This window comes from Dipodomys merriami, unplaced genomic scaffold (assembly GCF_024711535.1).
Source record: "Dipodomys merriami isolate MVZ:Mamm:240054 unplaced genomic scaffold, mDipMer1.0.p SCAF_7, whole genome shotgun sequence".
Taxonomy (NCBI): domain Eukaryota; kingdom Metazoa; phylum Chordata; class Mammalia; order Rodentia; family Heteromyidae; genus Dipodomys; species Dipodomys merriami.
This window is the reverse complement of record NW_027206290.1, coordinates 65983283-65998908: the sequence shown is the minus strand read 5'-3', so window position 1 is coordinate 65998908 and position 15626 is coordinate 65983283. Positions and strand designations below refer to the sequence as shown.

Here is a 15626-nt window from a genome sequence, read left to right as displayed (position 1 = left end):
GCCAACACCACTACCTCCCTCTGTTGAGATCTAGTCCTGTGTATGCTTAGGCTAGCTTAGACCCTTCATCTTCCTGATTCCAGATTCCTGAGAGGCTGACGTGACAGGTGTATGCCATGTTGCTCAGTAACTGTAATATTTTTTTTTGTCAGTTGTGGGGCTTGAACTCAGGGCCTGGGCACTGGCCTTGAGCTTTTTCACTCAAGGCTAGTGCTCTATTACTTTGAGCCACAGCTCCACTTCCAGTTTTCTGGTGGTTAATTGGAGATAAGAGTCTCATAGACTTTCCTGCCTGGGCTGGCTTTGAACATGATCTTCATATCTCAGCCCCCTAGTTACTTACTAGGATTACAGGCGTGAGCCACTGGCACCTGGCAAGAATCTGCTTTTCTAAGAAGCTTGGGATGGTCTACTGCTGGGAGACCTGGCCATGCATAGTAAGTCTAGAGAACCCAATCCCCTGTCCAGTACGTTCAAACCACACACTTCCATAGACCCCCACTTCCCACCGGGATGCCTCAGACAGGCAGGCAGCAGGGGAACTTGCCTTAAACTTATTGAGCAGCAGCTTCAGGACCTGCGGGGTGGTCATGGTGCTGTTGATGCGGACGTTGGTGACGGAGCCATAGGCTGGCGTGAACACTGAAGTCTGTCAATAGAGGGGGTGCTCAGGATAGGAGTGGGGGAACAAGGCGAGAGCACTAAAACCCAGGTGGTACATGGCACACTGACAGCGGAGTGCAAAACGTGCTCCCTAGGAGCCCCCTGGCAATGTAGAGAACTTCCGCCTGTCTTCAAAGCATCTCTGGAGGCCGCCTAAGTCAGTCCCCCAAACCTTTCTGGGTGTGTGTGTGTGTGTGTGTGTGTGTGTGTGTGTGTGGTGGGGGTCAGGTCAGGTCTGTTGAGGCAGGGTTGGGAGAGAGAATCCCACTTCTTCTCCAAGCAAAGTGCTCATAAAGCCACATCCCTGGGACTTGGGCCGCAGGAGGCCTCTGACCATGCTCCACTGGCTTCTAACATGTAGGACTTGAACCAAGAAGCCAGAGGAAAGGAGGAGCCAGCCAACTTGGGGTGGAGTGTGCAGCGCACAGCTCTGATGCCAGACAGCTCTTAACTAGGGACAGTCAGAATAGACACTGATTCTGACTGCAGAAGACACGGGGTCAGAGAGAGATGGTACCATGCAGATTGACCTAGATGGGACTGGATTGGGGCATTTATTGACCACATATTTATGGGGTTTTCAAGGCTACTGCTGGGTGCTGATTTATACCCCCCTCTCCCCCCTCCCCACAAGTCATCCACTGCCTTGGGAGGGAAGGATCTTCCTGACTTGAGATCTCTGATCCCTCAGAAAGCAAGAAGAACCTGTGGCCTGCCCACAGCCCAATCATTGAACAGCACATGGCTTATCAGGCTTATCAAGTGTCCCACTAGGGACCAGGAGACCCTGGTCGGAGATGACAAGATGCCCACCAAGGCATGTCACCTTCCTCCCTCTCCCCCCCCCCGGCTGACCCCTTCCCTTTCCTCTCCATCCCACTCTACCTTGTGGTTATAGAAGTGGCCATTGATGGAGAAGCGGTGGCGTCTAATTCGTCTCTGGTCACTGGGCGTCCTCACGTTGCCACGGCGACGCACTCCAACATCACTGCGCGTGCGCATCAGCTGCGGTGTGTCTTCCTGCACAGGCTTCAGGCCCCTAGAGTCTGGGGAAGTAGTGAAGGTTTGGAAAAGTTAATACAGTACGTAGAACAGTGCCTGGCATAGGACCAGCATGACCTAAAGACCTTGGTAGACCATGGAGGAGTTCGAGGAGATGATGCTGAGTGAAATGAACTGGTCCTCCAAAAGACAAGGACTATGTGAATCCACTCTTACGAGGGACTCAGAATCATCGTTGTTACTACTCAAGGCTGGTCCTCTATTACTTGAGTTACGCCTATACACACACACACACACACACTCACCCACACATATATAATGTTGCAGTGGCTGAGGATTGAATCCAAGGCCTTGTGCAGGGGAGGCAGGTGTTCTATCACTAAACTACAACCCTTCATTTCAGTTTTATAAGATGAAATAAGTTTTGGAAATGGGTGTGATTGCACAATATTATGGATGTATTTAATGCCACTGAATTGAACACTTTGAAACAGGAAGGCTGAGATCTAAGGGCCACAGTTCAAAGATAGCCTGGGCAGAAAAGTCTGTGAAACTATCTCCAGTTAACCACCAAAAATCTGGAACTGGAGGTGTGGCTCAAGTAGTAGAGCACCAACCTTCAGTGAAAAAGAAAAAGGTAACGAGTACTTCCCAGACTCTGATTTCAAGCCCCAGTACTGGCACACACACATACACACAATGAAGAAGTTCTTTATGTATTTATGTGCTGTAATCCCAGAACATGTTGCTAAAACATCACAGTGGTAGCTTGTATAAAGAGGGGAAAAGAAGAAATTGCATCCAGCTCCAAAGGAAATGTGAGTGAGCATTGTTCATATTTGTACAGACTGACTGGGGAGGGACGTGCTCTGCTGGCTTCTAGAGAGGAAAGTTCAACTGGTAGGTAGATAAGGTAAGAGTTTTTTAAAATTTTTATTTCTAGCTGTTTGTGGGACTTGAACTTGGGGCTATTTCTGAGCTCTTTTTGCTCAACACTAGTGCACCACTTCTGGTTTTCTAGGTGGTTAACTGGAGATAAGACTCTCCAGGCTGCGGGGGCTGGGAAGGTAGCTCAGTGGTAGAGCGCTTGCCTTGCATGCATGAGGCCCTGGGTTTGATTCCTCAGCACCACATAAGCAAACAGAAAAAAGCTGGAAGTGGCACTGTGGCTCAAGTGGTAGAGCGCTAGCCTTGAGCTGAAGAGCTGAGAGACAGTGCCCAGGCCCAGAGTTCAGGCCCCACAACCGGACCCCAAAAAAAAAAAAAAAAGAAAAAGAAAAAAGAATCTCCAGGGGCTGACTTTGAGCCATGATCTCAGCCTCCTGAGTAGCTAGGATGATAGGTGTGAGTCACCAACTGGAGGAAAGAGATTTTAATGGTCTCCTGTTAATACTTTCCCAATCCTGAAGCAAGAGAGTTTGAGATATTTCCGAGCAAACCAAGTTTATAGCAGGTGTCCCCCAGTGACACCTACCCCGAGTCTCCTCTCCCTGTGCCCTCCTGTACCTGTGGGGCTTGGTGTCTGGTCGCTCTCAGGTGCATCCACTTCGGAGATCTGAATGTTGGGCATGGTGAGGGGCTTCAGAATGGTGCTGTGGGTAGAAAACAAGCAAAAGGAAACCTGGTTTAGTTCTGCAAAGACATCCTTTCACTCCCCACTGCATCCTGCAAGAAGAAGCTTAGTTAGTGCCAGACCAGGTACCAGCGCACATCAGGCAATGAAAGATGCAGGTAGACTATGCTGGGCACCTCAGGAGGTGGTCCCCACTCCCAGGCTGGGCACTGGCTGGAGAGCAGGGAATTGAGAAGAAAGATGTTCTTTCTTAGCATCTGGAGCTGTGCAAACATCCAGTTCATAAGCCTCGCAAGGAGAACTCCTCAGGACTAAGCGTGTGTATTACCCACATGGAATTTGTAAGCATGTGTAGGGATTGGTTTGTGGCTTATTTGAAACTCCTGGTTAACAGCCATTTGTTTCTTGGAAGAGGATTCCAGTCTGGATTCATTTCTGTGAGAGGAATAAATCAGAAATTGCTTCTGGCATCTACAAGAAATGAAGGAAAATCGATTGGCCACTCTGAGAGAAACCTTGGAGCTGCTAACAGTATCCACAGTATTGCAAGGATAGAGTCCCTAGCCACATTGGAGAAAGGGCCACAGGAAGCAATGTGACTTAAGACCTGGCCAGGAAGGAGAATCACATTTGATTACAAAGTACTGAACTTTGTGAGAAAGGTTTGGGCTTCATGAGCCCAGGACAGGCCTTGTAATCCAGGGGTGATGATTTTAAGGGAAGATAAAATTGAAAAATCTCAATTTCTGTGTGTGTGTGTGTGTGTGTGTGTGTGTGTGTGTGTGTGTGTGTGTGCGCGTGCGCGCGCGCGCGCACATGTGCATGTGTGCCAGTACTGGGGTTTGAACTCAGGGCCTGGGCACTGCCCCTTAGCTTCCTTGTTTAAGTCTGGTGCTCTACAAGTTGAGTTACACTCCCACTTTGGGCATTTGGGTGGTTAATTGGACATAAGTCTCATAGATTTTTCTGCCTGCACTTTCAACTTTGAACTGCAATGTTCAGATTTCAGCCTCCTGTGTAGCTGGGGCGTGAGCCATTGGTGCCTACAAGAATATCTGTTGTACTATAACTCGCTGCCTTAAGAACCCCAGAATGCATCCTCTCAGGATCTGTGATGACTTCTTAGTACCCAAGGCAGCCATATTCCACTCTCTGGTCCAGTGCCCTCTGGCGTCGGCATCCTTCTGAACACAGTGATACAAGCACTCAGGACACATTCCTGAAAACTCCAGACTTATTTGTAGACTTCAAGAGCCAATCAAGACCAGCTTGACGGCACAGGCAAATGGGAATAAACAAGTGCTCAGATTGAAGGGCCCCTCAGCAGCCCAGCCCAAGGCCCCATGATCAAATTTTTAAAGTCCTCTCACTTAGGAAATAGAATGTAATGATGGAGTTTTCAGGTTCAAGCAGGGTTGGCCCATTGGAAATCAAGCATGGTGAAAATGCTTAAAGCTATAAAGTTAGGAGTTGGCCAAAAAAGGTTGCCCAATCAGATGGGCCAAGACTTTTCTCCATAAATTCTTTTTTATTATTGTTGTTGGTTATGGGACTTGAACTCAGGGCCTGAGCTCTCCCCGAGCTCTTTTGCTCAAGGCTAGCCCTATACCACTTTGAGCCACTGTGCCACTTCCAGTTTTTTGGTGATTCATTGGAGATCAGATCTAGGCTGGCTTTGAAGCATAATCCTCACAAATCTCAGCCTCCTGAGTAGCTACAATTACAAGCATGAGGCACCAGTGTCCAGTCCTTCATAAATCCTTTGCAAAGGAACCCAGATAAGCCCCAGGGTCACTCTCTCAAATGTAGGGAAAGATAGATTTGGCAACAGAATTTAACAAAATGTTCCGTGTGGCCAACAGAAATGGCCTAACCCTTTTTTAAACTAAAGAACACATCACTGTGGTTTTGGCCAAGCAGGGGCCAGCACACTCCACCCAAGCTTGGGCCTGAATGCAGCCAACATCAGCAAGTTTTGAGAGGGAACAAAGCCAGTCACTTGATCCTAAAAATCCAAGTCCAGGATGGGTGTGGTAGCTCAAGCCTGTAATATTAGCTACTTAGGAGGTGAAGATCAGGGTACTGCTGTTCCAGGCTAGTCGACATAGAAAAGTTGTGAGACTCCATCTCAACCAATGGCTGAGTGCAGTAGTGTGCACCTATTTTCTCAGCTACGGGGAAGCACAGTGGCTGGGTACAGTGGTGCACTTGAATCATCCCCAGTGACACAGGGAAGCACGAGTAGGAGGAACACAGTCCAGGTTGGCCCAGGCAGAAAACAAGATCCTACCTCCAAAATAAGCAACCCAAAGAGAGGCGGGAAAGCCAAGCACCAGTGACTCACACCTATGGAATCCTAGCTACTCAGAAGGCTGAAATCTGAGAATCATGGTTTGAAGCCAACCCAAGCAGAAAATGTCTAATTAAATACCCAAAAGCTGCAAACGGAGCTGCAAGTGGCTTAAGTGGTAGAGCACTAGCTTTGAGCAAAAAAGCTAAGGGAAAGAACCCAGGCCTTGAGTTCACGCCCTAGTACTGGCACCAAAATGAAGCAAAAATGGCTCACGTGGTAGAATACCTGCCTAGAAAGCAAACAGCCCCGAGTTTAATGCCTAGTGCAAGAAAAAGAAAAACAAGAAGAAACAAACAAAAACCCAAAGTCCCTAACACACACACACACACACACACACACACACACACACACACACACACACACACACACACACAGAGAGAGCACACCTTATTAGATGCATGCATTTGGTTATTTGTTTTGTTATAGGAAAACAGACTGATGAGAAACCAACTGTCACTCAGAGAAGTAGGAGAATTTGGTTTTATTTATGCCAGCAAGCCTTCCTGTCAGGAATACAATCCTCTTATCAGGTAGAGCATCGATGTTTTGAGTTTTGGTTTACCCCAGGGGTGACAGTTTCTCAAAAACAACTTGTAAGCTGGTTCTGGCAAGATTACATTGAGCTAGTTCTGATCATGGCAGGGTTGGGCTAGTTCTGATGTAGCCGTGAGATTGATTGAGGAGGAGCAGACACAATTCTCTTCATGCCTCCCAGTGGGGACCAGAGGAGGGGATTTCCCAGAGGTCAGCCCATGGCTGACCTCTAAGGGGTGTCTCAGATGAAGAAATGTTCCTTTGACCTTAGAGATTCTCCCCAAGAGTGCCAGTGTCAGGTCAGAAGATTCAAGCTCTCTCAGTGTCCTATGACATGTGGTCCTGGGGAGGGGTGAGAGGGAGGAGTCTGCAGGCTTGGCCTAGCAAGCCACTAGCAACACAACCAGAGACTGGAATTTTCCACAAGGGAGAACACACTATTGTCCTTGACAACCCTCCCTCTCAGCCCCTCCCCTCCTCCCTCTCCTCTCCCTCCTCCCTCCATCCATAATTGTGCAGAAAGGTTGAGATCCAATTACTCCATTGCTGGCCCCTTGCTCCTCATCACAAGGCAAAGCAAGTGGGCAAAGGAGCCAGGATCAAGCTGGCTGGAAGCCCATGGCATTTACCACTTGAGAACATACAGAAGCCCCCAGGTACTTTGGTCCCCCCTCATCCCACCTCTCCTGACTCACCCCTGAGCCCCCAGGTTGCAGCCAGAGTGCCAGGAGGAAGAGGATGGAGGGGGGCGAATGCGTTCGTTGTCATCCTGCATCTGTAGACGGATGGGACGGCGCAGCCCCCAGGAGATGTTCAGCAGCCCCTCCACAATGAACTCATCTTCTTCCTGCCATGAAGCAATCCATCTGATGAACCCAGAAAAGCCCTGCCAAAGCCAGCACCACACTGGGTACAAAAGATGACATCCTCAGCCAGACACTGGTGGCTCACATTTGTAATCCTAGTACTCAGGAGGCTGAGATCTGAGGATCATGGTTTGAAACCAGCCAGAGCAAGACTCTTATCTCCAATAAATTATCAAAAAAAGGCAAAAGTGGAGCTGTGGCTCAAGTAGTAGAGCCTTAGCCTTGAGCAAAATTGCTCAGGGACAGTGCCCAAGCTCAAAGTTCAAGCCCCAGGACAACACGTGCACACACACACACACACACACACACACACACACACACACACACACACACAAAGATGACATCCTTCATGTGTTCAAGCTGAAAGTACAGGGATTGTAGTCACAGGATGTGAATGACATTCACATATGTCCTAGCCCCAAGGCATACTCTGCTAAAAAGTTCCCTGATACCCAGCATTGATGGCTCATGCCTATAATCCTAGCTACTCAGGAGGTTAAGATCTGATGATCAGGGTTTGAAGCAAGCCCAGACAGTTAAGTCCATGACACTCCAGTTGCCAATTAACCACCAGAAAACTGGAAGTGATGCTGTGGCTCAAAGTGGTAGAGTTCTAGCTTTGAGCTAAAAAGCTCAGGGACAACATCCAGGCCCTGAGTTCAAGTCCCATGACTGACAAAAAAAAAGTTCCCTGACATGCAGAAGTTGACCTTAAAAGTCAACACAAAAGCAGCTATGAAGAATTTGGGAGTGTAGCTCAGTTAGTGGTAGTATACTTACCCCCTATGAACAGAGCTGTGGGTTTGATCCCCAGCACCACAAAACAAGATGGCTGCTGTAAAAGTCAAGCATGCATGTACAATTTGTCAAGGTCTTTCTTGTTGTTTTTATACTGAGTACTTAAAAAAAAAAAGTCAGAAGATAGCTGGGCAAGGTGGCTCATACCTATAACCCTAGGTACTCTAGGGAGGTGGAGATTTGGAGGATTGTGATTTGAGGCCAGACCAGGCCAAAAAACCTGACTCCCATCCCAACCAATAAAAAAATTGAGTATGGGGACACCCACTGTCATCCCAGCTATATGGAAAGCATAAATAAGAGAAGCTTAAATGAGATGATCATAATCCGTGCCAGCACTGGGCAAAAGGACTTTTAGACTGTATCAGAAAAATAAAACAATAAAACTGAAACAAAAGAAAAGACTGGATCCGGGCGCTGGTGGCTCACGCCTGTAATCCTAGCTACTCAGGAGGCTGAGATCTGAGGATCGCGGTTCAAAGCCAGCCTGGGCAGGAGAGACCGTGAGACTCCTATCTCCAATAAACCACCAGAAAACCAGAAGTGGCGCTGTAGCTCAAGTGGTAGAGCGCTCGCCTTGAGCTGAGCTGAGGGACAGTGCCCAGGCCCAGGCCCAGAGTTCAAGCTCCACGGCCGACCAAAAAAAAAAAAAAAGACTGGAGTATGGCTCAAATGGTAGAGCCCTTGCCTAAATGTACAAGGCCCTGAGTTCAGAGCCCCAGTTCTGTCAAAATAATAATAACAATCCAGAATACCTTACTAGCCATACTAATCGAATCAGGAATTGGATCTTTGCATTGGCTACTTACCCCTCCCTTGCTCTGGAAAATAATATGTCATTAGCTATACTGGGTGAAGGGAATTTAAAGCAATATTTCAAGTTTATTTGCAGAACAAACACCACCTCCTCCAACAGACGAACTGTTGCCTTAAAAGGATGTCAAGTGGTTATGATCTGGGAGAGGCAGTGTTAATCAAATTTCTTAGCAGAACTTCCCAGCGCCTGTAAGAAGGTGATATGCTATGTTATGACTCCAAGAGGAGCCTAAATCCTGCGGGATTCCCAGATTTGTACTCAAAGGTTGTTGACTAAACAAGAAGAGACATGTGAAGCTCGCCTCGGGACATGGCTACGTCCTAGCACAGAAATGTGGATGTCGCTTCTGGTCCTTCCACAGTAGAGCACTCTCACGAGTGACTCCACAGGACCCACTCAGGAGAGCTACTTTATGGATCACAGTCTTGTTCCTTCCCAGTCACTAATGATTACAAGTTTTGAAGACAATGTCTAAAAGGGCCAGCTTTCTTTCTTCCAGATCTCTGGACCCATGTTTATGGACAGGCCTCAGAGGCATGAGACTTGGCCATAGTCACCACTTTAGGACAAGCCTCCCTCCCCCCCTACCCCTGGGGTAAAATGATATCTTCCCCATGAGCAACCAACCTGGACCAAAGGCATATATCCCTGGGAGCAGGGAACAAAAGGAGGTGGAAGAATGGAAGGACATTTGGGGATTCTGGGGAAAAGGCTTTGTGAAAGCACTGACTTTTTATACAGCCCTTCCAGAGGCCCAGCCTGGCATCAGTATACATTGTGTGATTGCAGGGTAGACTTAACCCACAATAAGGCTTGGCCTAAGTGGAGAGCTTACATTTTGAGGTACACAGCCTAGCCCACAGCATCCCCTCTACCATCTTCAAACAGTCTGCCTTTGCAGCTGAAATTCCACCACCATCTGCTATCTCTTCCTGTGGATTCAATTGCCACGGAAAATTGATAACCTGAAAATGTGTTTGAGAGGGGTTATTCCACAGGCCTTCTTATCAGTCAAGAACACTTGAGTATAAATTACTCCACCACTATCTATCTGATCCACTGGCTCTCCAGAAACAGATACAGGAAGGATAAGCTCAGTGTCAGGATAGGGACGGGGAAAAGCCAGAAGGACAGCAGGGAGCATTTTGAAAAAAAGCAGTCAGGGCCAGAGTTAGGGAGAAAAGCTTCACGTTATCACAGAGTTTGTGTAAGGCCGTCACGACAGTGACAAAACTTGGATCCAGTCACTGCTCAACTAGAGGACAGCTGCTTGGGCATGCAGAGTCCCTTCATGGACAACATCTTCTCCCCCTGGACATGCCCCTGTGAGGCTCTGCTGCCCAGTTACACTCCCACAGCAGAGAACAGAAATTCATCTTTTCCAGAACAAAACCGGGCCCACACCCAGGGACTCCCACTGGAGTCTTACGTGAGGCTGTTTGCTATAGCAAAAAGAGTCAGAGACTGTGGGAACCTAAGACACAAGGACTGGAAGGCTCCTGCCCGCTAGGAACAGCCCAGTCTACCCTGGGGGGGGGGGGCGGGTCACAGCACCTCTCTGTGTCGGAGCTGCAGGTTCTGGCCTTCGTAGTACAAGTTGTAGGTCTTCAGATGCAGGAGAAGTTCATTCCTGTCAGAAAGAAGACAACATTCTCAGTGGAGGTCATACAGCTCCCCATTTCTCACTGCCAGCCTGCCCTGGGGCAGCTGTATCCATCCAGGTGTGTGCACATACAAAGTTCCATCAAAACCATCTATCACCGTCTTCCCCCACCAGCTGGGTACCAGTGGCTCACGCCTGTAATCCTTGCTACTCAGGAAAAGTTGCTCTAAGGATCACAGTGCAAAGCCAGCTCCAGCGGAAACGTTTGTGAGAGTCTTTATCTCTTAACTGTCAAAATACCAGAGTGGAGCTGTGTGGCTCAATTGGTAGAGGGCCAGCCTTGAATGGAAAAAGCTAAGGGACAGTGCCCAGGCCCTTAAGTTCAAGTCCCAGGACTGGCAGATGGGGGAGGGAGAGGGGAGAGAGGAAGAGAGAGAGAGAAGAGGGGAGGGAGAGGAAGAGGGAGAGGGAGAAAGAGGAGAGGCGGAAGACACAGCTCAAACCGGAGAGTACCTGCCTAGCAAGCACAAGACCCTGAGTTCAATCCCTAGTACTGTTAAAAAAAAAAAAAAAAAAAAAAAAAAAGCTAGACAGCAAAGAGAACATTTTGTACCATACTTTTTTTTTTTTTTTTTTTGCCAGTCCTGGGGCTTGAACTCAGGTTCTGGGCACTGTCCCTGAGCTTCTTTTGCTCAAGGCTAGCACTCTACCTCTTTGAGCCACAGTACCACTTCTGGCCTTTTCTGTGTATGTGGAACTGAGGAATCAAACCCAGAGCTTCATGCATGCTAGACAAGCACTCTGCCACTAAGCCACATTCCCAGCCTGAAGAGAATATATTGTACTATGCCTTTTGTATAAACTTTGTAACAGGCACAAGGATTCAGAAAATGGGTCATCTAAGGAGAAGTGAGCAGGAGAGGGCTTGGGCCCTGGCACTGTTCTATTCTTGATAGAAGGGCTTTCCAAGTATCTAAAAGTGCATGCTGCTGTACTTCTTGGGGGGTGCAGGAACTTGAAGATGCTGCCAGCCGCGTGCTTTCACTTGGTCCCAGGTAGGGGGTGACAGGGTTCAGTCCTTCAAACCACATGAGAAGTCAAAAAAAAAAAAAAAATCCACTGGAATTTCCCAGAAACACAGGACAAGCTAAACCTACATGAAGGAGTCAACTGTACACAGCTGGAATGAATTAGCAAAGAATGTGACTGCAAATGACTTAAAACTGAAGATGAACATGCTGCAGAAATCAGGATGTGAAAGTACTGGCTGGTGGAGTCCCTGGGGAAGAACAAAAGGATGAGAATGTTCTGAATCTCATACAGCCCCCATCTGTATCTGCAGGTGTGTCTACAAACAATTTATAGTCTCAGATAAACTAAACATAGGGGGTTTTGGTTTTGGTTTGTGGGGGTTTTGTTGTTGTTTACTTGTGTTTTGTGGTTGTTTAAGATGGGGAACAGCCAATATGTAAAATTCCTGTGCTGGACATAAAAATATATTCTCAAACTTACAATGGAAAAAACGTTGACGGGGGAATGGAAGGGGATGTAGCTCACGGGTAGGGTGCTTGCCTGTGAAACCCTGGCTCTCTAATATGGCAGGCAGGAGGAATCAATTTTGGCTCAATTCTGTCACATTAGCAAAAAAAAAAAGCAAAACTCTGAGTGGAGGCATGAATGCACAGAAAGCAATGAATCTCTTCCTTCCATTCAGAAGGCATCTATGCCCAATTTTTTTATTTTAATTTTTACTTTTTTGTTGTTGTTGTTGGGCCTAGGGCTTGAACTCTGGGCTTGGACACTGTCCCTGAGCTCTTCAGCTCAAGGCAAGCGCTCTACCACTTGAGCCACAGCACCACTACCGGTTTTCTGGTAGTTAACTGGAAATAAGAGTCTCACGGACTTTACTGCCTGGGTTGGCTTTGAACCATGGTGATTCTCAGATCTCAGCCTCCTGAGTATCTAGGATTTACAGGCGTGAGCTATCAGCACCCAGCTCTATGCCCAATTTTAGCAAGAACCAGCCCCAGGAAACAGTACTGCAGCCAAGACACACACCCTTCCCCATGACATAGTAATCAGTATTTTAATCCATTCAGGCTGTTGGTGTGGGGGGAGGGACAAAAGCAAACACTACCATAGACTGAAGAGTTTATAAACAACCAGAATTCACTTTTCACAATTCTTGAGTCTGGGAAGTACAAGGTCAAGGTGCTTCAGACTTGATATCTGATGAGGGCCAATTCCTCACAGATAGCACCTTCTCCCTGCATCCCTTAAGCAGCTCCCTCAGGCCTCTTTGCAAAGGGCACTAACCCCACTGGCAAGGACTCCTTCCCCATGATCTAATCACCCCTCTAAGGCCTACTCTCTTAAGACCAACACCTTGAGAGTTTGATTTCGACATATGAACATTGAGGGGACGTGAACGTTCAGGTCATAGCAAGTAGCCATCGGCTAATTCCTCTTTCTGGAAACTTTCCAAGATTCACCTCTAGTTAAGCCCCTAAAAGATACTGTTGTCCTGCTTCTCTTTGCTTCCCTTTGCTAGGCTTAGGGGCTTGCTTTTATCTACAGCTGCAGCCTGGCTGCAAGTTCAGCTATTTTGATCCTTCTCACATCCTCTCTGATGCATGAGGGCCACTCCTCTTCCAATGGTTCCCATTTATAAAGTTCTACCATGAGTCTAGCGCTGAGGACACAACACTACAGCAGGAAAAAACAACAGCAACGAACCCCTACACCCCTTCCCCCAAAAAAGCCCTATGCCAAGCCAGGCACTGGTGGCTTATGCCTATAGTCCTAGGTACTCAGGAAGTGAAGATGTGAGGATCATGGTGCAAAGCCAGCCTGGACAGAAAAGTCCATGAGACTCTTATCTCCAATTAACCACCAAAGAGCTGGAAGTGGAGGTGTAGTTCAAATGGTACAGCAGTACTAATCTTGAGCAAAAATGCTAAGGGATAGCACCCAGGCCCTGAAATCAAGCCCCAATGCCAGCCCACACCCAAAAAAAATCTTACTTGGAAATATATTTGTCTTGTCCACATGGGACTAGCGAAGTTTGGGGGCTGTAGTCCATCCTCTTTTTCTCTTTTCCTCAGCAGGAAAGGCCTATAATTGAAAGAAGAAGACTGATCAGGCAGGTTGTGTCTCTGGAAACTTGGAAGGATTTGGACAGCAGGTGGCAAGGGGCGAAAGAAGACAAAAAAAACCTCAGTTACATGGCTCCTATTCCTCAAGACCCACTGCTTGGGCTGCCAAATGTTAGGCCAGGGCTAGTAAGATGCCACACTCCTGGCTGCTGCCTCTGCTAACTGCAGGCTTTTAGAAGAAAAAAAATGCTGCCAAGAAAAATGCCAATCCTTGGCTATTCCAAGAACAAATGTCTCAGTCCCAGAGAAGACCGACACCCAAGTTGGTCCCAAGAGCAATCTGTGAGCCTCCTTCCTAAGGAACCTTCACAGGACAAACCAGAAACTCTGCTGACAAGAACAGCAAGACTTCTCTAGGGATGGGAAACCACCTAGAACACCCACATTGAGCTGTGTGTAAGCCCCAGCTAACGATCTACAATCAGCATCAAAATGGTAGCTCAGCACCAGTGGCTCATGCCTGTAATCTTAGCTATTCAGGAGGTTGAGATTTGAGGATCATGGTTCAAAGCCAGCCTCGGCAGGAAAGCTTGTGATACTCTTATCTACAATTAATCACCAGAAAGCCAGAAAGGGAACTGTGGCGCTAGTGGTAGAGTGCTACCTTGAGCACAAAAGCTCAGGGACATTGCCCAAGTCCTGAGTTCAAGCCCCAGGACCAGTACAGGAAAAAAAAAGAGGCAGGGGACACTGTGAAAGGCAATTTCATTATTAAGGGAAATAACTGCATTCTGAAAAAATGCAGATAAGCTGTGAATCTTATTTAAATATATGTAAAAGATGCACATACACATATTCATGTATATGAACATACATATTCAGATACATAAATGTGTCTAGGGTTCTTTATCCTGGTTGGCACTGTTGACATCTAGGGTGTATTTCTCTTGGTAGTAAGACCTGTCCTGGGCATTGGAAGATGTTTAACAGCTTCTCTGGTCTCTACCCATTAGATGCCAGTACTATCACCCTGGTCAGAACAACCAAAAACAACTTCAGATAGTACTAAATATCCCTTCCAGTTGGGAACCACTGGCACTTATTTAGATAAAGACCAATGAATAAAAACTGGTTTTATCTGAGTAATAATATCAGTGGATTTTTTTTCATTTTGTTAAGAGAATTTTCAAACATAAAAATAAAGAATCATGCTAGACCCCAGTGGCTCACACCTGTAATCCTAGCTATTCAGTAGGTTGAGATCTGAGGATCCAGGTTCAAAGCCAGCCAGGGAAAAGAGTACATGAGATTTCTTATCTCCAATTAATCAGGAAAAAGCCATAATTGGAGGTGTGGATCAAGTAGTAAAAAGCTAAGTAACAGTGTCTCCAGGCCTTGGAACCAAAAAGGGATAGATGATAGATAGAGAGATAGACAAAAAAGAGGAGATGGAAAATGAAACATAATAAGACAATGAATAGCCTTGAAATCATTACTATTTTATCCTTAATATTTTAATATCGTATTCTACCACATGTCTATCTATCCATCCATTCTTCTTTGCAGCGACAGTCCATGTTGTTTGAAATGCATTTCAAACTAAATAGCACACGTAAGGTACGTTCCTTAAACACTTTCACGGATACCATTGCAATGAGCGCAACATGTGTCTCTGGAAACAGAAGGAACCTGCCCTCTCTGACACCTTGATTTTAGCCCCATGAGAACCACATTAGACCTCTAACCTGCAGAACTGTAAGACAATAAACCCATGTTGTTTTAAGCCCCTGAGTTTTGGTGATTTGTTATGACAACCACAGGAAACAATACAGAGGCCTCCGAAGGAAGGAGTGGTCAGGGGAGGGGGCAGAGAGCTGAGTTCCACTCAGAAAATTCATAGCCCATTTGTATGCCCAAAAGTGGGACTCTAAGAACACAGAGGGCTTCTCTGAAGTTTCAATAAATAATGTATTATTATGCAGCACACAGGAAGAACCTGTGTTCTTGAATGGGGGCGGGGGGAATCCTAGAGTCTTCCAACTAAGAGTCAAGAGATGAGGAGACACTAGCTAAAGTGAGGGGTAATGTGTCCAAGCACAAGAAACACACACTCCAACTTGTGCAGGATGGGGAGCTGTGTGCAAGCCTATGAAGTCAAGATCTGATGAGGTCACCAGGGAGAGAATAGAGAGGACTAAGTCAGGGCTCTAAAGAGCCCAGTTGGTCAAGGAAGAGGAGACTCTGTAGCAGGAGGGAAAAGAAGAGCTACAGCATTGTTCTATTATCTCTGGAAGCTCAGAATACTTGGAGGAAACTACAGTC

The 15626-nt window shown here is 47.0% G+C and overlaps 1 protein-coding gene across 3 annotated transcripts in view; it reads right to left on the bottom strand.

Annotated features, from left to right (window-relative positions):
• Positions 1–15626, bottom strand: part of Rassf2 (Ras association domain family member 2) — a 48360-nt gene that overhangs the window by 12661 nt on the left and 20073 nt on the right. For all 3 annotated transcript variants that reach the window (XM_070006831.1, XM_070006830.1, XM_070006832.1), the window contains 6 exons: positions 13233–13323; positions 10161–10236; positions 6821–6972; positions 3172–3257; positions 1549–1709; positions 548–649 (listed from right to left, as the gene is read on the bottom strand). In XM_070006831.1, the coding sequence (XP_069862932.1) occupies positions 548–649; positions 1549–1709; positions 3172–3257; positions 6821–6972; positions 10161–10236; positions 13233–13291 (636 nt within the window). In that variant the 5' untranslated portion in view covers positions 13292–13323. The remainder of the gene's footprint in view (positions 1–547; positions 650–1548; positions 1710–3171; positions 3258–6820; positions 6973–10160; positions 10237–13232; positions 13324–15626) is intronic.